General features: G+C 39.9%; 1 protein-coding gene across 1 annotated transcript in view; it reads left to right on the top strand.

Moving 5' to 3' along the window:
• Positions 1–27,365, top strand: part of LOC126262931 (protein madd-4-like) — a 469,727-nt gene that overhangs the window by 332,748 nt on the left and 109,614 nt on the right. Inside the window, exon 13 of the mRNA XM_049959860.1 lies at positions 5,513–5,853. Within this exon, the coding sequence (XP_049815817.1) occupies positions 5,513–5,853 (341 nt within the window). The remainder of the gene's footprint in view (positions 1–5,512; positions 5,854–27,365) is intronic.

Genomic DNA, 27,365 nt, shown 5'->3' with positions numbered 1-27,365 from the left:
CACACACACACACAGAGTCGCAATGAGCAGAGGTACCCAAAACAAAGCTAAGCATGAATCTGTTCACAGCCCAAGATCCAATCACATACAATATTGCAATACTCAGGATACATACAGTCGAACAGAGTCATTAATTAGCTTTGAATAATGACACAACCCAGTACCTTGAGGATCAACATCAGAGTATGAAAGCAGAAATGTATACATCTTATTATATTTTTTGTACTAATAGATGTCTTCCACACTATGTACACAAAGACCTAGAAGATTCATTCACAACTGATTAAAAAAAAATTCATACTGATTTACAGTTACATAATGTATTGGAAAGCAATCCCCCTACTTGAAAAAAAAACGTGCATTTATGCTGAAAAACACTGTCTTTAGCAGTCTTTGCTAACAATTCACAAATATCAGGCACAACACAGATCCAGTCGACAGATGCTCAAGTACATTACCCATCACCCATGATCTTTTGCAAGTTGACTGGTTCAGTAGGGTACAGCCATACGGCAGAGTGGGAAGTGGATTCACCCACATCTTTCAGTTTCCTCCTTAGAGTTCTCATCATATGCTCCAACAGAGAGGTAACTTCCTATCTAACATTCACATCAGATCCTGAAACATTGTTTTGTATACTAAATATGCTGTTCAATACCTTCTTCACATCACACAAGATATGTTCTCCTTAGTAACTTCAAAGTTTTGGCAGTTCAAATGTATGGTGAATGGTGGTACCCCTTCAGGAAATGGCAGAGACAGGAAAGGACACCATTCAGTGTGTATGCTTGGATGCCTCATTCAACATGTTGAAGAGGCTATTCCAGCAGCCATTGAGAGAACAGGATGCATCCAACTGCAGATTGTGGCACATGTTGGAACAAATGGTGGCTGTCGTCTGGGCTCTGAAGTCATTCTGGGTCATTCCAGCAGCAGGAAGAGAAGGGTGAGAAGACTAGCCTTGCACATGGAGTTTTAAAAAAGCTCACAATTTGCAGCATTGTCTCCAGAACTGAGTGTGGCCCTCTGGTTCTGAGTGAAGTGGAAAGACTGAACCAGGAAACCCAGAAGTTTTCAGTGTAAGGTCACACAAGAGAGTATGAAAATCCTAATGGTAAAGTGCCGAAGCATTTGCAACAAAGTGCCGAAGTGCTCATGAAAAGCAGTGAAGCTCACATAATACTAGGTACAGAAAGCTGGTTGAAACCTGGAATTGATAGCAGTGAGTTTTGGGGAAAATTTAAGGGTATATCAAGAGTATAGGCAAATGTGAAATAGAGGTGGTGTATTTGTTGCAGTAGACAAGAAACTTAAATCGAATGAGGTAGAAATTGAAGCTGCATGTGAAATTGTCTGGGCAAGACTCAGTATCAGAGGTGGGCATAAAATGATAATAGGATTCTTCTATCACCCACCAGACTCATCTCCTGATGTAACTGAGAACTTTAAAGAAAACTTCAGTTCACTTATACGTAAGTTACCCAGTCATACTGTAATAATCAGTGGAGACTTTAATCATCCAACAATTAATTGGAAAAATTATGATTTTGTTAGTGGTGGGTGTCATAAGACATCCTGTGAAACTTCACTAAATGCCTTCTCTGTAAACTATCTAGATCAGAGTTAGTTAGGAACCCCATTCATGATGGAAATATACTGGATCTAATGGCAACAAATAGACCTGACCTCTTTGAGGATGTCCACATCAGCACTGGTAACTGTGACCATGATGTGGTTGTAGCAACAATGGTTACCAAAGAACAAAGGACAACTAAAACACACAGAAAGGGTATGTGTTCAGTAAACTAGATAAAAAAAGTCAGCAGTGTTATATCTCAATAAGGAACTTGAAACTTTCAGCACAGGGCAGGAGCATGTAGAGGAACTCTGGCTGAAGTTTAAAAGAACAGTTGACCATGTGCTGGATAGATATGTATCCATTAGAACGGTCTGTAATGGCAGGGAACCTCCATGGCATACAGTCACTGTAAAGAATCTTCTAAAGCAACAGAGATTACTGCATAAAAGGTGTAAAACAAGGTGTAGGGCTATAGATATAGAGATACTGAATGAAACACATTTGGCTGTCAAGAGAGCAATGCGTGATACTTTCAATGACTACTGTAGCAGAATACTGTCAGGTGATCTTTCACAGAACACAAAGAATTTGTGGTCGTACAGAAAGGTTGTTAATGGCACTAAAGTTAGTGTCCAGTCCCTAATGAAAGAGATAGGAATTGAAGTTGAGGGCGAGCAAAGCAAAAGCTGAAATACTTAACTCTGTTTTCAAGTGAAAAACCAGGAGAACTGCCCCAATCTAATGCCCGTACCACTCAAAAGATGAATGAAATAAGTATTAGTGTCAGTGGTCTTGAGAAACAGATGAAATCATTAAAATTGAACAAAGCATCCAGGCCCCAATGGAATCCCTGTCAGATTCTATATTTAATTTGTGTCTGAGATAGCCGTTCTTCTAACTGTAATCTATTGTGAACCCCTTGAACAAAAAACTGAGCCCAATTGTTGGAAACAGGCACAGGTCACACCCGTCTACAAGAAGGGTGGAAGAAGTGATCTGCAAAACTACTGTCTAATATCACTGACATCACTCTATTGTAGGATCTTAGAACATATTCTAAGCTCAAACATAATGAGGTATCTTAAACAGAATGATCTCTTCAATGCCAACCAGCATGGATTTCGAAAACATCGATCACGTGGATCCCAACCTGCACTTTTGTCACATGACATACTGAAAGCTTTGGATCAAGATGCTGTATTTCTTGATTTCCAAAAATCATTTGACTCAGTACCACACCTATGCTTATCTTGAAAAGAGCAATCATATGGGGTATCAAGTGAAATTTGTGACTGGATTGAGGATTTTTTGGTAGGGAGGATGCAAGATGTTATCTGCGATGGAGAGTATTCATCAGATGTAAAAGTAACATCGGGTATGCCCCTGGGAAGTTTGCTGGGACCCTTTCTGTTCATGTTGTATATTAATGATCCAGCAGACAATATTAATAGTAGAACTGGGCTTTTTGCAGATGGTTCAGTTATCTATAATGAAGTACTATCTGAAAGAAGCAGCATGAATATTCGGTTAGATCTTGACAAGATTTCAAAATGGTGCAGAGATTGGTAACTTGCTTTAAGTATCCAGAAATGTAAAAAAGTGCGCTTCACAAAATGAAAAAATGTGGTAACCTATGACTATAATATCAATGAGTTAGTGTTGGAATTGGACAACTTATACAAATAGCTGGATATAACACTTTGTAGGGATATGAAATGAAATGATCACATGGGTTCAGTCATGGGTAAAGCAGGTGGTAAACTTCAGTTATTGGTAGAATACTGGGGAAGTGTAATCATTCTACAAAGGAGAGTGCTTACAAATCACTCATGTGACCAGTTGTAGAATATTGCTCAAGTGTGTAGGACTCATACCAGATAGAACTAACAGGGGATATTGAACATGTACAGAGAAGGGAAGCACAAATGGTCACAGGTTTGTTTAATCCATGAGAGAGTGTCACAGAGATACTGAAGGAACTAAACTGGAAGACTCTTGAAGATAGATGTGAAGTATCCCAAGAAAGTCTATTAACAAAGTTTCAAGAACTGGCTTTAAATGATTAGTTTAGGAATATACTACAACCCCCTACATATTACTCACATAGGGATCGTGAAGATAAGATTAGAATAAATATTGAATGCACAGAGGCACTCAAACGATCATCCTTCCCATGTTCCATATGTGAATGGAACAGAAAGGTATCCTAGTAACTGATACAATGGGACATACCCTCTGCCGTGCACCTCACACTGATTTGCAGAGTATAGATGTAAATGAAGATGTAGATGGCACTGATTAAAGCAAATATCAAAAAGAGAAAAATGAATTCCAAAAATTTTCTAGTGACTTGCAGACTGCAGTGGACGAAGTTCCTGGCAAAAATTGTGAAAATTATAGCAGAGTTGAATTGTAGTGCAAGTACAAGTGACATCGGGTCAGTCAGAAGAGTCAAGGCTGTAATGGTGTCACATATGACTGTGCCTTAAAGACACAAAAACTACCAAAAATGTTCTAAATGTCAAAAATAAGTGTACAAAATTCTTTCCTTTCACAAAAAAGTACATCTTGACTGTGAAGAGTGAAATAAGTCCCATCATTTAAAATAGGATACTTTTCATGGTTTTAGTTGATTCATTCATGTACCTACTGCCACATTTTTATTGAAAGTCATTGTTTATTTTACTCTTTCTAGTTTACTTAATCAATCATTATTTGATCTCGAAACATGTTTCTGAATATTATTGAAATAGATTTTATTTGTTTTCTAAGTTCATTCCAAATACTCTGTTTAAAAGGATGTAACAGCCTTAATTGTTAGTAAGATTGTGTTTTCTTTTTTAATACAGATTGTATTTTCATAAATAGAAACCTTTGTTCTAGTGATTGCTTCACAGTAGCTTAGAGAAACGTAGAAATAAATAAGTTTCAGATGGTTATCATTTTTCGGGGTGAAAACTATCCCATGAATTTACTAATTTCAGTCTGAATAGGGAGTGTAGTTAAGGGTTAATTACTGCCAGAAGTTAATATATAATTTAGCTTATATGAATATGTTTTGGCTGCATCCAAGGAAGAGAAATTGTAAAACTACTACAGAAAATTTTTACGTTCATAATTTTTCTTGTCTAATGATGTCTCAACATTTTACTGTTCTGCAATACTGAGTAGGTATATTTAAATAAAGGTGAGTACAGATGATAAAAGCTCAAGAAACAAAATTATGTCAGTCAGTGGAATGTACAGGACAGCATATAAATGAGGTTAGATCAAGTAAACAGGTTCACATATGGAAAATATTGATAACAGTTGAACTTTCAAGCAAAACTCTTCTTGAGAGAACTAACACACACACACACACAAACACACACACACACACACACACACAAACAGCACGAGCTGAAAAAAATTTTTCCTAAATCTCAACTAGTTACCATTGTTTCTTATCTGCTTGACACTGAGAATCTTCTGTGTGGTGATTTGTCCTTGTGCATATATTGAAAGATTAAAGTGAACAGTGTGTGTGTGTGTGTGTGTGTGTGTGTGTGTGTGTGTGTGTGTGTGTGTGTGTTTGTGAGGGCATGTGCGTGTGCTTGCATAACATTAAATTCAAAATACATACTCCTCATGAATCAGTGGACTAAATGAAGTTTAATTGTGTGCACTGACAAATAAATAGGACATTTAATAGAGGGTTGTTGTTGTTCTTATTTCCAGTAAGAACATTTTCACAAGCCATGGTTTCATGATGTCAAGATAACATAAAGCAAAATGGACTTTTGCACACATTTTCATGACTGTACGCATTTTAATGAAATTCGGACATTTCTAGAAATAAATCATAGCACAACTAGGACATATATGTTAAGAAACAAATAAATATTTATGTAATTCTGCATTAATTTTATCATATCTTCATTTTATTTTCAATAGGTATGCAAGAGTCATTTATAATATGTGTTCATGAAAGCACACAGAAAACTGTGAACCCATATTTCTGTGATAAAGAAAGCAGGCCAGAAACATTATATCGAACATGTAATGAATTTCCATGTCCTCCTCGATGGAATTATTCTGAGTATCAAGCTTGTTCTAAGCCTTGTGGCATTGGTATAAGAACAAGAGAAGTAACATGCATCCATGAGGTAACAAGAGGAGGAAGTAATACAATCATTGTGCCAAATAGCATGTGTCCTCAACCACCTCCTCCTAACAGACAGTATTGCAACATTGTGGACTGTCCTGTGAAGTGGCACACTGGTACCTGGTCTAAGGTCAGTAATGGCATAAATATAATTTAATGTACCACTTTTCTAAATAAGAATTAGTTACATATTTAATATTTAAATATTTTGTTTTTCATGGATGAAATATCAATACCTGTTTTTGGCTACAGCATTATATTTTCAATTAAACAATAAAATCACAAATGAAAACTTCAAACATAAATGAAAGTTGGGGGAAAACATAATGTAAGGGAGCTGCTCAAGAACAGAAACTTTTATAACTTTGTGTAGGAGAGAAAATGTAAACAAAATTGCAAAATGTAATGACTTTGCCACATTCCTGAAAGGTGGCCCTTCTTAACGGCATCTAATGAATGAATGAATAAATAAACATAAAACAGGATAACTTGAATAAGCTCATGAACTGTGAGCCACACATAGGAATATATGGCACGGATTATTGGGAAATCAAAATTGGCAATAATCTTAATCATTGCTTAAAGAGCTTCTACCTACATTTTCATCTTAGATAACCAAAGAATTTTTTTCTCTCAGTTTAATATTTACCTTAAGGGGAGTTGGAATGCCGGAAAATGGAAAAAATTCACATTTTCAGTTTTTAACCTTATAACTTAATTTGAAATTTTCTGCTTAAAATGGTGCAAAATTTGTTAAGAAATTCCAATTGGAAGTATTTTTATTTAATTTTTCAAAATTACATGTGCGCCCAGCAAAGTTACCCATCTTGTGATTTGTACACATTTAAATCTTCGCATTTCCGAAAACATTACATATAGAAGGCTGTGGATTTCACTCTTCAGTTGTAGAATCTTTGATCCTTCCATAGGTACCATTGTTTTTACGACTAGCTGTGTTTATTGTTCAGTTTTTGATCTGTGAGTGTTTGTTTTGAGCCTCGAGTTTAGTTTGTCGCTCATTTGGAGTTTGTTATCTGTCTTGTTTTGACTTTCAGTGGTGAGTGCGTAGTTTCTACGATGCCTAGGAGTGCATCATTATTTAAAAAGCGAAAGTTTCGCGGTAATAGATTTACAAATAACGTTTGTTCAAGTGATTCTGCTTCAGCACCTGTTGATGCTGGTGAAAGTTCTGACGTTTGTACAGCTGAGATGTGTGAAGGAGACACGCCCACCAGTGCATCAAAAAAGAAGTTATCAAACTGTGCAAGTGAAATTACAGATGAAGCTTCTAATGAACAATATGTTTTAGTCGACTTTCCTGTTTTTACTGAGTTTATGAAGAAATGTTTGTGTTGTAATCTTTGTGGAGGTTCTTTTGATATGAACATAACAAACTCTATAGGACTTTCCTGCAAAATTGCTATAGTTTGTGCCAGTTGTGAAAATGAGACCTGTTTTTGGAGCTCTAAAACATGCAGTAGCAATTTGTTTGAGAGTAATATCAGGCTAATGTATGCAATGAGAGCAATTGGTAAAGGACATACTGCTGCTCAAACATTTTGTGCCATAATGAATCTTCCACCTCCACCTGCTAAAATTGACAATTACACTGAAGTGATAGGAGATGCTGTTCAGTCTGTAGCAGATTTATCAATGAAAGCTGCTGCCAGTGAAGCAAAATATATAAATGAAGGAAACCCAGATATCCCTGTTGCTTTTGATGGAACCTGGCAGAAAAGGGGTCACACATCCAAAAATGCTGTTGCTACTGTTACTAGTGTGGACAGCGGTAAAGTTTTGGACTATGAAGTGCTCACTAAACATTGTTACCATTGTGCATCTGGTAAGAAAGAAGCAGCTCACATATGTAGCAAGAATTATGAAGGTACGAGTGGAGGCATGGAGGCTGCCGCTGCTGTGAAAATGTTTAGCAGATCAGAAAAAGAACGGGGAGTATTTTACACAAAATTCCTTGGAGATGGGGACTCCAAGGCATACAAAAGTGTTACAGAATCCATGCCATATGTCAATAAGACAATAACTAAACTAGAATGTGTCGGTCATGTTCAGAAACGAATGGGCACTCGTCTAAGGAAACTGAAACAGAATCTGAAGGACAAAATTTTGTCAGATGGTAAAACCATTAGAGGTCGCCTGTCAGATAAAATTATAAATGAATTACAACAATACTATGGTATGGCAATAAGAAATAATGCAAATAATTTGCAGGAAATGAGACAAGCTGTATGGGCCACATATTTACATCGATCATCAACTGATGATAATCCTCAACATTTTGCTTGTCCAGATGGTCCTCAGTCATGGTGCAATTATAGAAAATCTCAAGCTACTGGGGATCCTTATCACCATAAAAATTATATTCCATTGGCTGTTATGGAAGTAATTAAACCAATATATAGAGACTTGGGGCATCCTGATCTTCTGCGAAAATGTCTTCATGGTTGTACCCAGAATCAAAACGAGTCGTTCAACAACCTCATTTGGACTCGTGTACCTAAGAATGTATTTGTTGGGATAAAAACATTGAAATGGGGAGTCAGTGATGCTGTTATTTCATTCAATGATGGTCATATGGGTAGGCTAAAGGTCATGGCAAGGCTCGGCATTGCTCCTGGTATCAACACCATCAGAGGTCTTCAGCTTCTGGACAGCGTGCGAGTAAGGAAGGCTCAGTATGCAGCTGAATTTAATACAAAAAAAGCAAGGGCAGCAAGGAGAAGAAAGCTTCTAGGTGAAGAAGAAGAACTAGAAGATGACCCTGATTACTCTGCTGGACACTTTTGATAATAGAATAAAAGGTATTTGTGAATTTTCATAATAAATTACTTTAATCGCATTTTCTGGCATTTGACATTTTTAGTGTTACATGTACCTTTATCTCATAAACCACTCAACCAACAACATTCAAATTTTCAGAAATGCTGCAAAACAGTTCAAAGAGGCCACTGAACTAGAATCATGACAAGAACTGGCTTATTCTCTGAACTAGGGAAGTTTATGTTATACTTTTTCCAATAAAAAATGGCTTAATGGTAAAAAATTCATAAATACTATACCAACAAAAAGAAAACATTGGTTCTAGTTCAGTGGGCTCACAATATATGCTGAAAACCTCTGCCAGAATTTCAAAGTTCTGAAGATAATAGTTCCAAAGAAAAAGGTACACAAAGTTAGCAAATTTAACATTGGCGAGATAGGGCATTCCAACTCCCCTTAAAGCTGCATTACATGTACTTAATGGATAAATGTCAATGTTCTCAATGTTATTTGTAAAAGTAAACTCCTAGTTTCTGTGCCCTTCAAGACATTCGTTCACTAGGAGAAAATGCTGTGAGACAGATGAAGGTCTGCATTGTATTACACTTTAGATTCAACTTCTGGAACATTAACAATGATTTTTTCTAACCATATGTCTTTCTGTCCCTTTCTTAATCTGTAATTTCTTTTCTTATTGACCTGTTGTTTCCACCCAGCTTATTATTAGTACCTTTTTTCTCTTTTGTGTGTTTCTCATGTGCTACAACCTAAAGGAGCCGGAAGTATTACAGCTTGTCTATACATGGTGCATCTACTGCTCTAGGCTTTGGAGTAACTTTATATCAACTCTTAGTATATCTTTCTTTACTTTTGCAATTTGACTTATTCCAAACATAGCTTTACCCTCAAACCACTCTGAAGAACCAGCCGCAAAAGAGCACATCATCCATTACCCAATGTCACCTTGGACTAGAGAAACTTAACTCATTCAGGTATCTGCATGTAAACATTTGTGGCAATATGATATGGAATAATCATACAGGCTCAGACATAGATAAAGCAGGTGGCCGATTTTTGTTCATGTGTAATGTTGCTGGATCACCTGATGTCGCTAGGGAAACCAAATAGCTGGTGCATCATTACTGTCAACTGGTGTGATGAACTATCTGGAGGGTGCTTGTAATCAGGAGTGACTTCTGGTGATACCACACAAGAATTCTCCATGCAAGCTGGTCCAGGGTGGGTCTGAGTCAGTTGTGAGGTGATCTGTAGAGTTCACTGCGAGTATGCTATCAGCTTGAGTAATGTGCTTATATTGTGAACTCGGTTCCTCATAGGCACATAGGCTTAACTTTGTTAAGGCATGGACTGGGATTTGCTTTGGAATGTGAACTTAACATAGCCTGTACAGTTTCTGAGCAGCATTTCTATATCTCCCTTGTTGTGAATAAACTGGGCAAGCCTCTGTTGGTAATGAGCATATATCGTATTTTACCAAAGTGGCAATGACTCAGGACCTGTCAAGTGTAAAAATTGGACCTTGAACAATTGTGAGAGTTTTCAACCATGGAACACTGGTAACTAGTACTAACATAAGCCACACAGAGTTATCAGAAGCTAACAACAGCTGTATTATAAGCAAGCATTAATGAATGTACCAGGAACAAATCCTGTCTCACTCATGTTTATGGCTTTTCCACAGTTTAACCAACAACATGAAGAGTGGGACGCTTACCATGTTCTTGTCAGGAAATCCTGAACTCATCACATAATATAAAAATTAGGGCCTACCCAGGCATTCCTTATTTGTCTATAATATTTTTTTTATGTTACAAGTAGATTATTTGACCAAAAAAACAGTTATTGCCATCAGGTTAGAATTTTTGCAGTGAAAAAAGGACCCAAAGCCATCTTATGTGGATTGGGCTGCCGACCTACAGGAGCTAAGTAGGAATCACAATTTGTGAAGTTCCTCTTCGATTGCACACTTCTTTGACAATTGCTCTTCTCCTTTTCAGTGATGAATTCTTTCTGCATTAGTATTAGCTGTTGACCAGTTGGGTGAAGTTCATTAAGCATAATGGACTGAGATTTATTATTTCCATTGTTGCAAGGTATTATCCAATTGCAATAGCAAAATAATGCCAAAGGACTTGAATAGAACCTCAGCTTTCATGAATGCTTCAATGTTGGATGGCTTTCCCTACAAGCGAATTACTGGCCACAATTCCTCTGATTTCCAATCATAAAAGTCAGTACACTACTTGGCTTTCTATTGAATACTTCATCCGATGAAGTATTCATGTCCAATCACATCTTTAGATTCCATATTAATGACTGGTGCACTGGTGTGCACACAAAAACAAGAAACTGTGAAACTCTCTGTTGTACCTAGAGATGCTTAACCACACATTGTTGCTCCTCACAGAGATAGTATTCATTCCAATATCGATTGAGATGTGGCAATGGTGACCTCTCATCCCTGGAACACTTAAATTTCCAGCTTTGTAATCCTCTGCAAATGAATAATCCATGGTAAATTACACTGACTTGCCTGCTTCGTACAGCATGGCTGGAAGGACACACTTGTCTGAGCCAAATTTCTCCTCTTCTGGCCACAGCAGCAACTTCTACACCTAAATCAAGGGTTTCTGTTCTGGATCTCACTTGAGGACCACTGTCACATCTTGATTCCACATTCTCTTCAGCTGCAAGTACTGTGCCTCCCCAACATCACCCGCTGAGGCATGTCACAGATGAAAAGTTTGGCGTGACAACATTTAGTCTTGGCAAATATTGACTCCAACATCACAGACCTTGTCCAGCAATGTTCCATCAAGTTGCACTTCGCTGTGGTTCTCTAACTGCCCCAATGCTGCAGAGCCATGGAGGCATAACAAGTAGCTTTTTTAAATGATCTCATGTTGCATTTAGCTGGTAGTGTTTTTGTTTTATTATTGTAATTTCAGCGTTTTGGGTCATTTTCAAGCAGCTACAAAATGAAATACAACATACTGAGAACAGTGTAGTATGGGATTAACAGTATGCACAACAGTTTTAATTTTGTTGACATTTGTTTACTTGCAAGATTTTTTACATACAGGTTGACTGACATGGGGCACAGTTTACAGTGAAATATTCATGCACATCAAAGAGCAACCAGTTAATGATACCAGTCAGTTATCAATCACAATAACCATTTTATGTAATGTAATTTTGAGTGGACTGTGTATATCATGACAGGGTGACACATCTAAAGAAATGTATGCTTATAATACATTAGAGTAAATGTCAAAAACAACTGAGAAAATTTTTATTTATGAGGTCTGTTTGTTTATTGAGTGTATATTGTGGTGGTTCTTTAAAGGTGCTAATGCTCTGATAATAGAAATCATTGACCTTATAAAAAAGAACCTACTCAAACATAATTAAATTGGAATAGCCAAAACTGATGAAATTATTCAGTTGTTACAATTGATATTGTCTTTCAATTATTTTAAATTGCAAATTGAGATGTATTCACAACCAGGTGGTGTTGCCATGGGCAGTTTATTGCTAGCACACTAGCAGATATTTATGTAAATGATGTAGAGAACCAATTCTGTGAAAAATGTACTAACACGACTAACAAGATTTTATATAACGATCTGTAGGAAGGTGATAATCTTGTTCTTTTAATGGTACAACTACTGAAATCAAAAGTATGCTTTCAGAATTTAACAGTGTACATCCAAATATTGGCTTTACTGTGGAACTAGACAAGCAATTTTTTAGATTCATCAGTGATACAAAATGACAATGGCACCAATACATTTGGAATATTTTGGAAATCAACGTGCACTGACAGTATAAACTGTATATAACTGTTCATGCCATGCAGAAATACATAAGGAAGTCTGATTTTACTACATGACAACAGAATAATTAAGCTCACTTTAGAACAGAGTGAAATTACCAAAGATTTGTGGTTATCGCCTATGGGTGGTCAGTAATAACTTGCAGTAAGTATCGTATATACATTTATTAAGCACTGAGACATAGGACAAAAGCAGTTCAAAGAGGTCAGAGTCAAATACAGGATGCTCTGTGCCAGAGATGCCACAGCGCCACAGAGCCGACCCCCCCCCTCCCCCCCCCTGTAGTGTGGAGCATGGCGGAGGAAAGCTTGATCCCTCAAATTCGTAATCGTCGTGCCAGCGTGGCGGTCGTTGACAGTGGCCGGCACGAGAAGTAGGCACGTCGGAAACTGTGCTGCAAGGGTCCTGTGTGGTCAACTGCTCTGTAGGGGAGAGATGTCAGTCAAAGGCAGGTTGGTGGTGTCGGGAAGCAGACTGACAATGACGGGAGGCAGGTCAGAAGTGTTGGAAGGCAGGTCGGAGAGTGGCCACACCAGTTTCAGGCTATTAACAGACACAGGCTGTGGTCATCCATGTAGATGAATAACGAACGTGTTTGCACCCTGACGTAAAATGTGGTGAGGGCCCGAATAAGGTGGTTGCAAGGCTGCTTGCATGGAGTTATCACATAGCCTCACAAATTCACATGATGCAAGGTCCTTGTGGGCGAACACAGGCAGGGTGGAGTGAGGGCATGGCAGGGGGAGTGTAGAGGCGTGCAACATGTGCTCGTACCCACTCAACCAGAGCCGGAAGATCCATAGTATCAGCCGACCGTGAACCCTCCACGAACTCTGTTGGAAGAAGGAGGGGTTCGCCGTATAGAATCTCAGAGAGTGATGCGTTCAAGTCTTCTTTATGGGCTGAGCGAATGCCCAGCAGGACCCAAGGGAGGGCCTCGGACCATAAGCCGCCATAACAAATAAGCATGACCTTGAGAGTGCGATGCCACCATTCGACCAGGCGGCCGTTCTTCTGCGGGTGGTAAGCCATGGTGTGGAATTTAGCAACACCACAGAGTTCACACAGTCGTGTAGAGAGGTTGGGCTCAAACTGTTGTCCCTGTGTCACGGTTCCGCCTGCTTTATTTCTTCATTTGTTGTCCTCAGTGTCAATGTACTGCATTACTACACTGGCTGAAAAATGGGGTTTGTAATTTGGACACTGACTACAGTAAATAATGTAGCCGACTAATGCACAGTTACGTTTCACTATCTTTTACTGTCACTTTTCACGACCCCCCATATACACATTTAATATATGGCCATTGCACTATTGTTTAAACTTGCCATAAGCCTACTTAATATGTAGCAGGTGAACCTCCACAATCTGCTACAGTAGCTTACTGTTGAACATCTCTGAGCAGTGAAAACATAGCCACATAATTCACTGTTCTTTCGGAATAATCATGTACTTATTGAACAGACACTGTCGCTCGTTTTACACATGGCCTAATAGTTTAACACTTGTTCCACAGTTAAGTTGAAGCATTGTTGTTGTTCTGACCAACACAGGTTTCTCGTCTGAAACTCGGCTGTGGACTGACTGTCTCGTGACCGAAAATTGGGCCCTATTATATATCATCACAATAATAGGTACTGAAACTACACATTGTTTGAAGTTTAATTTACAGGAATTACAATTAAAACTTAACTCATTCAATTAACTGAATACATAGAAAAATTCCTTCCTTTTAACAGTTTCATCTATTACAAGGTTTAGGCCATTTTATTTGTTTAAATGATGAAATTGACATGTATCATTACGTAAACAATACTTTTGACAAAACTGTTAACTACTTTGTAATTAATTAAGGGCTGGCTTTGTTCACATGGTTTCGAATAGAGCCAAATAAATGCTTTAAGATTACTAGCATTTCATCCTCCAAATGTTTACAGTTATTGCAGAATTTATATTTGTTTAAATGTCACAATAGAATTTAAGTTACGAAACAATTACTGATTTCACCCTATAATGAAAGATACTAACTAGTAATACTCAAAATAAATTATAAAATCAATTACGTACATAAAACTAATGACAAAATTTGATCTGGTATTATATTCTTTAAAACTGAGGGCCAACCTTTCTCTATTATGAAAATGCAGATTATACTCACGTATGTTAATCATAATTAGTCCACTAAATGAAAAAAATGAATTTAAGGAGGCAAATGGCAAAACAAGAGGGGAATTAAAATATCTCAGTTTTCTTTGTCACACTTGGTCAGTCGTGAGAGATGGGACAGCCGAAATGAGCAACCCATGCCGAGACGAAAGAATGAGCAGTGGTCTCAACCAGGATGTCCAACAAGAGGGTCCACCTTGACCCAGTGGGTTATGCGGTCGATGATCGATAAGATGTATCTGTACCCCTCAGAAGGGGGGAGGGGACCAACGATGTCGATGTGAACATGCCGAAGGCGCCCTCTTGGAACATCAAACTGGCCTAGTGGAGGTTGAGTGTTCCTGCCGACCTTGCTACGCTGGCATGGTATGCATGCGTGGGTCCAAGTGCGGCAGTCGTGCTTCACGCCGGGCCAGACAAAGCGCTCAGTAACAAGTCTCGTCATCGTTTGCGTTCCAGGGTGAACCAAACCGTGGAAAGCAGTAAAGACCCTGTGACAAAGGGCAGTAGGGACCAGGTGGCAGGGAGTGCCTGTAGAGATGTCGCAAAGGACTGGGGTCATCAACCCATGTAGGATATGAGGTTGGACAGAGAGCGATGACTCATTGTCGGAAATTAATCACTGTATATCGTCATCTTCGGCCTGAAGTCAGGCAAGCTCTTCCAGATTCATTGGTGTGGTTAGTATGCAGACGCAGGATAGGTAGTCTGCCACAACGTTCTCTGCACTGTGGATATAGCATGTGTTGGAAGAATGCTGACAGATGTAGTCCATATGGTGGAAATGCCTTGGCAGAAAGTCTTTAGCTGGGTTATGAATAGCATCCGCGAGAGGCTTGTGATCTGAGTAGATCGTGAAAGGTTGCCCCTCTATGTCACTACAGAAGTGTTTAATCACCTCATACACAGTGAGGAGCTCACAGTCGAAAGCCAACCACTTACACTGGCTCTTAGTCAGTTTCTCTGAAAAAATAAATGCATTGAGCATAGGTTTGCCCAGTCCAACTTCCGTTTCCCCGTGGTGTTTTTGCCGGAGTGGGTGTCAGTGAGGGCCATTTGGATGGAGGCAGCTTGAGGAACATGGCGGCTGTAAAAGTTTGTCATACCCAGAAAATGACAGAGCTGAGCATAATCACAGGAAGAGGAAGAACGAGTATGGTTTTGACACAAGAATTCTTCAGACGGAGGCCGTCGGCATTGGCACTATGGCCTGGGAAGGCAACTGATGTGGAACAGAGTTGAGATTTATCATGGTTTATTACCACGCCATTGGCAGCAAGGACCAAATGGACTGCATCGAGGTGAACTTGATGCTACTCAGCAGTGGAGGAAAAGATCAGTATATCATCTAAGTAAGCATAAGCAAGTGGCAGAGGTAGCAAAATGGAATCAATGAACTGCCGCCATGTCTGCACAGCATTTTTCAGTCTGTAAGGCATGTAATTGTATTCAAATAGGCCGAAGGAAGTGCCATTACTGATGGCCGATACTCGCGAAGGGAGGTCGGCAAGAGGGGTCAGGAATGTCGGTTCACTGACCTTGCTGAACCAGGGCGGCATAGGCGTTGCATTGACTGAAGTTGGCAAGGGAAGACAGGGTACAGGATCAGAGCATGGAGATGCATCTTGTGGATTTGTCTGCGGTGGTGAGAAAATGACAGCAGGTGGAAGAATGCTCAACACAGGAGCAGATTGGGGAGAAGGTGCAGCAGAGGCGTGTGTTGGGACACCCTGTAGTGGTTCTTCAGATAGGCGACGTATCGTATGTCATGTGTGTGACAATTCAGCAGAAGCACAGGCAATGCAGGTGCATAATGCATCATTCTGGATGTGGAGTTCGTCAATTTGTGAGCCGTGTAACAAGGCACTCAAGGAGGGATGCACATGTGGAAAACATAGCCATGGAGGCAGAGAGCAAAGTTGTGCTGAACTCATTTGAGCACAGAACAGTAGAGCTAGATCCATGGCAGAGCACGGTGGTCTGCAGGTCTGGTGAAAGTTTGTAATGGTGTAGAAAATCCAACCCAATCACAGGTTCATCCACATCAGAAATGTTGAATGTCTAAGGAAAGGTGTGGACCAATGATAGGCGAAGCGACATCTTGATGGAGCCATGGACTGCAATAGGAGAATGATTGGCAGCAATCAAGGTGAGGTTAGCAAGTGAAAGTGTGTCACTGGCATGCTTGGCCAGGATAACGCTAACATCGGCACCGGTGTCAATGAGAAAGTGGGTGCCTGATGACATATCTGTGGCATTGAGGCGTCACGTTGCTGAAGCGAGTGGCGTGGCGTCAGACGGTAGGTGCCGTGAAGGAACGTGGTGTGACGTGGCGCCTAAACGTGCCTGACGGAATCATTTGGGTAGGCGCAAAGCGCGTGGCAGTTGCAGGCAGCAGCCCCGTAAGTAGCGTGGAACCAGCACAGCGGGTAGGCCGGTTGTCGGGACGGTGCCGTGCTGTGTGGAAGGGGACTGCAGCTGACTGCAACGGGGCCGGTAGCCAATCAGATTGCTGCTCAGGCAAGGTCACCGGCTGTTGGGAGCCCACTGGCAGTACCACGGGTAGGCTGCTAGGTGGAGGCTCCTGACTAGCAGCCAAGGCGAGCACGCTGGCCTCTGCTGGCTGGGTGCGGAACCGAAGGTGCAGGAATACCAACTGAGGTTGATTGAGACATTGTTCGTGACAGGCAGTGACTGTGATGAATGATAGCGTAAGCCTGATCTGCCATGCATAATCGAACCTCTAGTGGGTCAGTGATGTGAGACAGCAGATGAAGTTGCAGATCTGAAGGCATCTTGACCATCCACAACGTTCCAAGCGTGGTGCCAGGCAATGCTTGATTGTCGGTTAATGCAGGTAGGCGCCACCAAAGCTGCAAAGGGGTGCAGTTATCTAGATGCTCGTCATGAATAATGTGGCAGATAGCCTCCTCTGGAGGGTGAGAAAGGCACTTGTCAAGCAGTGCTCTTGCTGTCGAATATTTAGGCCAGGCAGGAGCCCGTTAAGGTTAACCGGCCACCGGCTTAAATAATTGTTCACTTTTAACCACATGTGCATTAGGTACACTTGACCACTCGTGGTCACAAGCACAATTAATAGGGTGTGTGGCACTAGCACAGAAGACACTGGTAGATCCATTGTGGCAAGAACAGTGTGGGCTGGCACATGAAGTTCGTTAATGACAAAAACAAGCACAAAATAACTTGCGATCACACGATGACGATGACGATGACGATGTTGGGGTCACCACTGTGGTTATCACATGTGGGTGGTCAGTAATAACACACTAAGTATTGTTTATACATTTATTAATCACTGAGACAGAAAGAACAAACATGGCTCAACAGAAGTTGTGCACTGAGAGACATAGAGCAAAAGCTGATCAAAGAGGTCAGAGTCAAAGATAGGGCACTCTGCACTAGAGGCACCACAAAGTTATATACTGTACTTATATGTACTAAAACACATAACATGTGGTGACAATATGTTAGACAAAATATCTTGTACAAAATTGCAGAACAAAAACGAAAATGTTGATAAAGAAAAAATATTAACATGAGAAGGACAACCAGAAAAACGAGATATGTTGCTTTACCCTGTTATGGTGCCACATCAGATAAAATAGCCAATAATTTTTGGGTTCCACATGAACTACAAAGTCGGGATAATAATGACACACAAAAAAGGAAAAATAAAACATTTACACTGTCAGTAATTTATAAAATCAAATATGATGAATGTGGAAGTTTCTCTGTACAGAAAATTGGTAGATATTTCTACACCAGATTTGGAGAGAGCACTAAAAAGCATAGGTTACAGGCTGTGTTTCAAGAGATGAGTTTATGAGGCCATACACTGCTGTTTCACCCATAGAAAAAACTCTGTGGAAGCCAAAATCAGCTGTTATTAAAATATTATTCTCAGGAAGGTAGTTTATGACTCTGCAGAAGCTAAACTAAACTGTTATGAAAATATTATTCTCACAGTGGTAGTTTAGTATTCTGTTGTATTGTCTTCACAAAATTTTTTGGGAAGAAGGGAGATGGTTCAGTCGCTTACCTCCAATTTTGTAAATGGATGTTACTGAGTTGGTAACCTACTTCAGTCCTTCTGGGAAACATGCTCTGAGTCATCAACTAGCTACAATAGTGACTCAAGGTGGGCGTTACCAAGCCAGCACAAGAATTTAAGACTTTGGTTGAAGCACTGTCATAGCCAGGAAAGTTACAGCTTTTTAATGACCTAATGATTTTTGTGACTTCTCTCACATAATATATGACAAAGTGATGTGTGATGGTAGAGTGCCTAGCTAAGTAATGTTGTTGTTGTTGTGGTGTCTTCAGTCCTGAGAAGGGTTTGATGCAGCTCTCCATGCTACTCTATCCTGTGCAAGCTTCTTCATCTCCCAGTACTTACTGCAACCTACATCCTTCTGAATCTGTTTAGTGTATTCATCTCTTGGTTGCCCTCTACGATTTTTACCCTCCACGCTGCCCTCCAATGCTAAATTTGTGATCCCTTGATGCCTCAGAACATGTCCTACCAACCGGTCCCTTCTTCTTGTCAAGTTGTGCCACAAACTCCTCTTCTCCCCAATCCTATTCAATACCTCCTCATTAGTTATGTGATCTACCCATCTAATCTTCAGCATTCTTCTGTAGCACCACATTTCGAAAGCTTCTATTCTCTTCTTGTCCAAACTATTTATCATCCATGTTTCACTTCCATGCATGGCTACACTCCATACAAATACTTTCAGAAACAACTTCCTGACACTTAAATCTATACTCTATGTTAACAACTTCTCTTCGTCAGAAACGCTTTCCTTGCCATTGCTAGTCTACATTTTATATCCTCTCTACTTTGACCATCATCAGTTATTTTGCTCCCCAAATAGCAAAACTCCTTTACTACTTTAAGTGTCTCATTTCCTAATCTAACTCTCTCAGCATCACCCAACTTAATTTGACCACATTCCATTATCCTCGTTTTGCTTTTGTTGATGTTCATCTTATATCCTCCTTTCAAGACACTGTCCATTTCATTCAATGGCTCTTCCAAGTCCTTTGCTGTCTCTGACAGAATTACAATGTCATCGGTGAACCTCAAAGTTTTTATTTCTTCTCCATGGATTTTAATGCCTACTCCGAATTTTTCTTTTGTTTCCTTTACTGCTTGCTCAATATACAGATTGAATAACATCGGGGACAGGCTACAGCCCTGCCTCACTCCCTTCCCAACCGCTGCTTCCCTTTCATGCCCCTCGACTCTTATAACTGCCATCTGGTTTCTGTACAAATTGTAAATAGCCTTTCGCTCCCTGTGTTTTACTCCTGCCACCTTCAGAATTTGAAAGAGAGTATGCCAGTCAACATTGTCAAAAGCTTTCTCTAAGTCTACAAATGCTAGAAATGTAGGTTTGCCTTTCCTTAATCTACTTTCTAAGATAAGTCGTAGGGTCAGTATTGCCTCACGTGTTCCAACATTTCTACAGAATCCAAACTGATCTTCCCCAAGGTCGGCTTCTACCAGTTTTTCCATTTGTCTGTAAAGAATTCATGTTAGTATTTTGCAGCTGCGACTTATTAAACTGAAGTTCAGTAACTTACACATTTGTCAACACCTGCTTCCTTTGGGATTGGAATTATTATATTCTTCTTGAAGTCTGAGGGTATTTCACCTGTCTCATACATCTTGCTCACCAGATGATAGAGTTTTGTCAGGACTGGCTCTCCCAAGGCCGTCAGTAGTTCCAATGGAATGTTGTCTACTCCCAGGGCCTTGTTTCGACTCAGGTCTTTCAGTGCTCTGTCAAACTCTTCACGCAGTATCATATCTCCCATTTCATCTTTATCTACCTCCTCTTCCATTTCCATAATATTGTCCTCAAGAACATCGCCTCTGTATAGACCCTCTATATACTCATACTCCTTCCACCTTTCTGCTTTCCCTTCTTTGCTTAAAACTGGGCTTCCATCTGAGCTCTTGACATTCATGCAAGTGGTTCTCTTTTTTCCAAAGGTCTCTTTAATTTTCCTGTAGGCGGTATCTATCTTACCCCTCATGGGATAAGCCTCTACATCCTTACATTTGCCCTCTAGCCATTCCTGCTTAGCCATTTTGCATTTCCTGTTGATCTCATTTTTCAGACGTTTGTATTCCTTTTTGCCTGCTTCACTTGCTGCGTTTTTGTATTTTCTCCTTTCATCAATTAAATTCAGTATCTCTTCTGTTATCCAAGGATTTCTACTAGCCCTCGCCTTTTTACCTACTTGATCCTCTGCTGCCTTCACTACTTCATCCCTCAAAGCTACCCATTCTTCTTCTACTGTATTTCTTTCCCCCATTCCTGTCAATTGTTCCCTTATGCTCTCCCTGAAACTCTGTACAACCTCTGGTTCTTTCAGTTTATCCAGGTCCCATCTCCTTAAATTCCCACCTTTTTGCAGTTTCTTCAGTTTTAATCTACAGTTCATAACCAATAGATTGTGGTCAGAGTCCACATCTGCCCCTGGAAATGTCTTACAACTTAACACCTGGTTCCTAAATCTCTGCCTTACCATTATATAATCTATCTGATACCTTCTAGTATCTCCAGGATTCTTCCATGTATACAACCTTCTTTTATGATTCTTGAACCAAGTGTTAGTTATGATTAAGTTATGCTCTGTGCAAAATTCTACCAGATGGCTTCCTCTTTCATTTCTCTCCCCCAATCCATATTCACCAACTATGTTTCCCTCTCTCCCTTTTCCTACTCTCGAATTCCAGTCACCCATGACTATTAAATTTTCGTCTCCCTTCACTACCTGAATAATTTCTTTTATCTCTTCATACATTTCATCAATTTCTTCATTATCTGCAGAGCTAGTTGGCATATAAACTTGTACTACTGTGGTAAGCATGGGCTTCATATCTATCTTGGCCACAATAATGCGTTCACTATGCTGTTTGTAGTAGCTTACCCGTACTCCTATTTTTTTTATTCATTATTATACCTACTCCTGCATTACCCCTATTTGATTTTGTATTTATAACCCTGTATTCATCTGACCAAAAGTCTTGTTCCTCCTGCCACCGAACTTCACTAATTCCCACTATATCTAGCTTTAACTTATCCATTTCCCTTTTTAAATTTTCTAACCTACCTGCCCGATTAAGGGATCTTACATTCCACGCTCTGATCCGTAGAACGTCCTCTTGAGTAGTCCCCGCCCGGAGATCCAAATGGGGGACTATTTTACCTCCAGAATATTTTATGCAAGAGGACGCCATCATAATTTAACCATACAGTAAAGCTGCATGCCCTCGGGAAAAATTACAGCTGTAGTTTCCCCTTACTTTCAGCCATTCGCAGTACCAACACAGCAAGGCCGTTTTGGTTAGTGTTACAAGGCCAGGTCAGTCAATCATCCAGACTGTTGCCCCTGCAACTACTGAAAAGGCTGCTGCCCCTATTCAGGAATCACATGTTTGTCTGGCCTCTCAACAGATACCCCTCGGTTGTGGTTGCACCTATGGTACGGCCATCTGTATCGCTGAGGCACGCAAGCCTCCCCACCAATGACAAGGTCCATGGTTCATGGGGGGGCTAAGTAATGTATTGGCTCAGATATAAGCCTTACGTTTTACCCAAAATTTCAACTGTGAAAAATTAGGCTGGAACGTATCTGCATGACCCTACAAAAACCGATATATTTTTGGATCATATAAACATCAACTGTAGTACTCCTTCCATAGTTCACCAACATTGTTGCTAATATTTAACAATTCTTCATTGTGTATGAGGTACAGTAACAATATTACCATCTTTGATTGTTAAACATTCATGTGGGTACTGACTGTTACTGTGCTACCAGTGCCATTATTTTATGTGACAGGACAGAAACAGCTTTTCTCCAATGAAAGAGTAAAATTTTGCCTCCACCAATGGGAGGTTACTTTGAATGAAAACTATAAATAAACTGTGATGCAAATTTCAAACTCACAGCTAGTCATGTGTGAAAAGTACAACTAATCTCTCTTCCCCCCTTCCTCCCTCTCTCTCTCTCTCTCTATCTCTCTCTCTATTCCTTTAGTTTGTTCCAACTCTCTGTGACCCCATCGACCAAAGCACACCAATTTCTTCTGTCCTGCACTTTCTCCTGCAACATTTCCAGGTTGCAATACATTACTTCTGTGATGCCATCGATCCATCTCATACTCTGTTGTCCTTTTCTTCTAGTGCCTTTGATCTTCCCCAGCATTAGTGTTTTTTCTTGTGAAACATGTCTTTTCATGATATGTTCAAAGTAGATCAGCTTTTGTCTTATTGTTTGTGCAACACTATTGCATGGCATTGGGGATTGCTTTGGAGAATAGGTTACAAACTGCTTTTCATCAAACAAAACCTACAGAGGACCACAAGCTGAGGAATACCCTGACCTTGATGTTAGGATACTTTGCTTTGAATGAGATAAAATGGAAGATGGCGCAATGTCTCTGGGTGAATAAATCAGTTAAAGCACTTCAAAATTATTATAGTTTATGAATAAAATTGTCCTCTTTAACTGACGAAGTACTTCACCACTGGAGAGCTTGACTGAAGATTTCATTGATAAACTTAGAACCTTCTGCTCATTGAGAAACTTAGCACCTTCTGCAGGCAGCAGCAGTCTTACCCTCCACACCAGATAGGAAACGCTGACAAGACATCTGTCTTTTGAAATATGTAGACTAATATGACAGTGGGCTGTGAAGGAGAAAGAACTATCTCATTAAGAACAACTGGAAATGAAAAAAATAAATAATTACTATCATGTTTGCAGTTACAACATAGGGAGGAAAGCTGCGCCCCCTTCCCCTCACTGTCCTCCCAATGTTGTTCTGCACAAGGAAAATTTGCTGATAGTGTTTATGAGTGGCAAGGAAATGATGAATGACAATTGAATTAATGATGGACAAGCTGATTGGAATCATAGACCTGGTGCAGTGCTCAGTAAGAGTCCTATGTTAGTGGTGGATAGCCTTAAAGACCACCTCACATCTGAGGTGAAGAATAAAGTTGCTGGGCTGAAGACAGATCTGATTTTTGTATCTGCAGATATGACTTCAAAACTGAAGGTGCCTGATGTTATCATAAACAAGTCAATAGAAGACTTGCAACCCTCACTTTAGAATCATCATCATCAGCTTTCTGGTATATTAGCAGGTTCTTGTCAGCCCCATTTCCTGTGATCCATTGCTTCCTTCTTAATGTTGCTGTATGTGGTACTGTCCATCACATTATACAGGGTCTGAAATCCCTTCCTTCCTAGCCTCCTATTCCCTTCCACATACCACTCTAAGACTGTTTTAATAAGCCCCTTCTTTCTTGATATATATCCTTTAGACAAAATCTGGATTCATAGTGTTGTGAAAACATTTTTAGGGAAAGTAAAAGTTCTCATCCACTGTGTGTCATTGATAGACTTCTTCCCATTGTTCATCCTGTAAATTGTCTCTGAACAGTGTGACTGAGCGAAGTAAGTTATCAATCACTGTCGCACAATGTTCTTGGATTCTTGGTGGGAATATCACTCTGGGGATCAAACTGAAGGTGGACATCAAAACTGTGTGAAATGAAACCAATGTTGAAATCTCCACATATAATGACTTTTTTCTTATTTCTACTATATCTTTTTAGTATCTTGTCAATTGTTTAATGAAGTTTAAAACATTTGCTTTTGGGTGCCTGTATACTGTATACTATCCTGTATGTTTGCGAATATGTTAGTGAAGTACAGAATTCAAAGATCTGCTAAATACAGACCTTATTTAAGTCTATGGCCTGATCCTGTATTTCATGTTTTCTGTATAGACCCACTCCTTCTTTCCTTATATTACTACCAAAGTAATGTGATACTAACTTGTACCCATCTATGTCAATGTTTCACAAACTGTGTTCTGCGTAACTTAAGAGTTATGATTTAAAACTGAAGTAATGACTGAATGAAAAAGTTTTTTTTTTCATTTTTTAAAATTTTGTGAACCTTCAAAATGAAGGAGGTGCTCCATCGGAATACGAGGATTCTCAAAGTGCTCTGTCAGAGGAAAATTTTGGATACCCCTGATCTAGTTCCTTCTGCTCAACTTGTCTTACTTCCAAATAATGTTCTGTTATGCCTATAACATCTGTAGAAATAGCTTGAGATGTTTCTTATTAAACAAGATTCATGTGCTTTAATGGGAAATTCTAGATTTATTATGATTGTACTATACAAGTTTCCTGTTTTGATTTCTTGCTGATTTTTTCAACTGTGTCTGTAGTTATTCCAGAGTTCTGTGTTTCAGAAACATTTACCATAAAAAAAGGCCAAGTGAAACTACTGAAACTCACAGTTATTGGACAAATGGTGCTTTGGCTACACTGAACGCTTTTGAAATTAGTTGTACAAGTACCCTCTTATCAGAAACGTCCTGATCTGGAACAAGTGTAATGCAATTGTGTGCAAGGCAGTACATCAGAACAACAGTTGTGATTTCCCCTATCTGTTGAGCAAGTTTTGAAGAAGTTCTGCATTTATACATTTAACAGAATGCTTCAGCCAGAGCCAGTCTTATTACTCAAAGAGCACTACAATCTTCAAGCCTGAACATAATGTCCATTGATCTGACTGGTATCGATGACTCAACCACAAATCAATGGGCAATGTGGCACAGTGGAATAGGTTTTAAATCCCCATGCATTCAATTATGTTTTCCTAAATAATGTAGGGTTAATACAGAAAGGGTTCTCTAAACAAAGCCATGGGTCCATGAAAAACTTGTTTCCGCTGTGTTCCATCGCTAAAAACCTCAATATCAACAGAATTCTTACTTTTCTTTTCTTGCTTCTTTTCAAAACCAAACACACTAACATTATCTAACTGATGTTAAATGCTCTGGCAAAAGTAGGTACTCACCTAGAGAAAGATTTCTTTTTTAAGTTTCAACTTATCTAAAGAGTAGACAGTTTCACTGTTGTGAAATTAAACTAGATTAAAAAAAAAAAAAACTTCTCTAGCTTAAACAATGAGTAGACTGCGGAGGATGTGGTGCAGGATTGTATGTTGGGGTGAGTCAGAAGCTGCTCAGAAGCTATATAATCCCATTAGTCACAGTAGATGGTAGTACAACTCAGACCTACTTCAGGTGCTGCAGGAATGTGAGCCTCAACCCATGGACCCTGGCAGTGAAGCATTGTAATTGGACTCAGGCTGCTGCTGCTACACTTGGCGCATGGTGCGACCTTGCATAGTCAGTGGTCCCAGTGGTGGCTGAGCGATGTTAGAGCTGACCCAGCAGCCTATCATCGTCTGCTGAGTGTGGAATGCTGAGCCCTTCCCAGCCGTGGCAAGTGACAGGCACTGATATCCAGTGAGCAAACCCTGGACTGGCAGCAGGTTGGCAGTGAGCAATGCTAACAAGAGCGCCCGTGACTTGTTGGCTAGGAAGGCCTCAGTTCAACTCTCCCACAAAGCGGCAGTTGGACCCCTTTGGCAGGCAGTCCTGTCAGGATGATGGCTAAGCAACGATGACCTCATGGTGGAGGCTGATACTATGACAGTTGATGACTCACTGACTGGCTACTTTGAGGTATGCACAGCTTGGCTGGACAGCTAGTATTATTCACACCAAACTGGGTTTGTTGTGGTATTGTTGCTGCAGAAGTCACGTACCAGAGACGTCCCTGATTACAGTAACCATCCAGGCATGATGCTGCCTGGCAAGCATCACTGCACAACACTGAGTTAGTGTATTGCCTAAGGTGACCTGCTTACAGCATAGAGTCCATTTTCTGAGGCCCATGTTGTTATACTCGTTCCCCCTTCAAAAAATTTGATCCACTGAATTCTCAATGTTGCAGCATCTTGAAATAATTAATTCCTTACAGTCCATTGATGACACATTTGGTTAGCCTTTGTCTCACAACATGTAAAGAAACAGCTAAAGCAGATACCCTGAAGCATTTGGAATCTTCCCACAGTACATATGGTTACATCCACAGGTTGTCTCTGAAAAATTGTGCTATTCTTGATAATAAATACCAGAGATGTGTTATCACACTTATAGTACACATGCTTTAAGTTCCTTTTCATGGTCCGCTCACTGCTTTCAACAGAACTCCGCAATCTGTATAAATGAGTAGTCCATGTCTCATTTTCATTCTGTGTCGGCAGCTGTGTCAAACCATCCTGTAGCATGTGGGAGAACAACAGTTCAAATCAGCATCTGATTATCATAGTTTAGGTTTTCTGCGTTTTCCCTAAATCATTTCAGGCAAATGCCAGAATGGTTCCTTTGATAGATCTTGGCTGATTTCCTTGCCCAGCTTTGAAACTATCTGAGCTTGTACTCCATCTCGAATGATCTCAATGTCACTGGGACATTAATATTCCTTCAAACCAACTTGCAGGACCAGGATTGTGGGAATCTGTGAGACATCGTATATCAGTATTCCCACTAACATTATGAACATTCACACCAACCATTTTCCATGCATTATCTTCTTTAAAAGATACAATTCATCTTCTTTGACCTAGTTATCCCAGATTTCATATGACACACTGTCCTGACCACCTGTTATGCCTTACCATCACATCATGGAAAGATAATCAGGGAATTTCAGGTAGAAGAGCTTTAAATGAACTATATACAGTGGGAAACCATGATAAGAGTCACTACCATTGCATCTCCATTGATGATTGAACTAGCACTTAACCCTAACCGTCACCTCTCATTCCCGGGAGACCCATATAGCTTATCAGGTTTCATGAGCTCTGTAATACTTCTGACATATTCACAGAACAAAAGTGGTTTTATTAGCTACAACCTGTGTGC

Source organism: Schistocerca nitens, chromosome 6 (assembly GCF_023898315.1).
Source record: "Schistocerca nitens isolate TAMUIC-IGC-003100 chromosome 6, iqSchNite1.1, whole genome shotgun sequence".
Classification (NCBI taxonomy): Eukaryota; Metazoa; Arthropoda; class Insecta; order Orthoptera; family Acrididae; genus Schistocerca; species Schistocerca nitens.
This window is presented reverse-complemented; position numbering and strand designations above follow the sequence as displayed.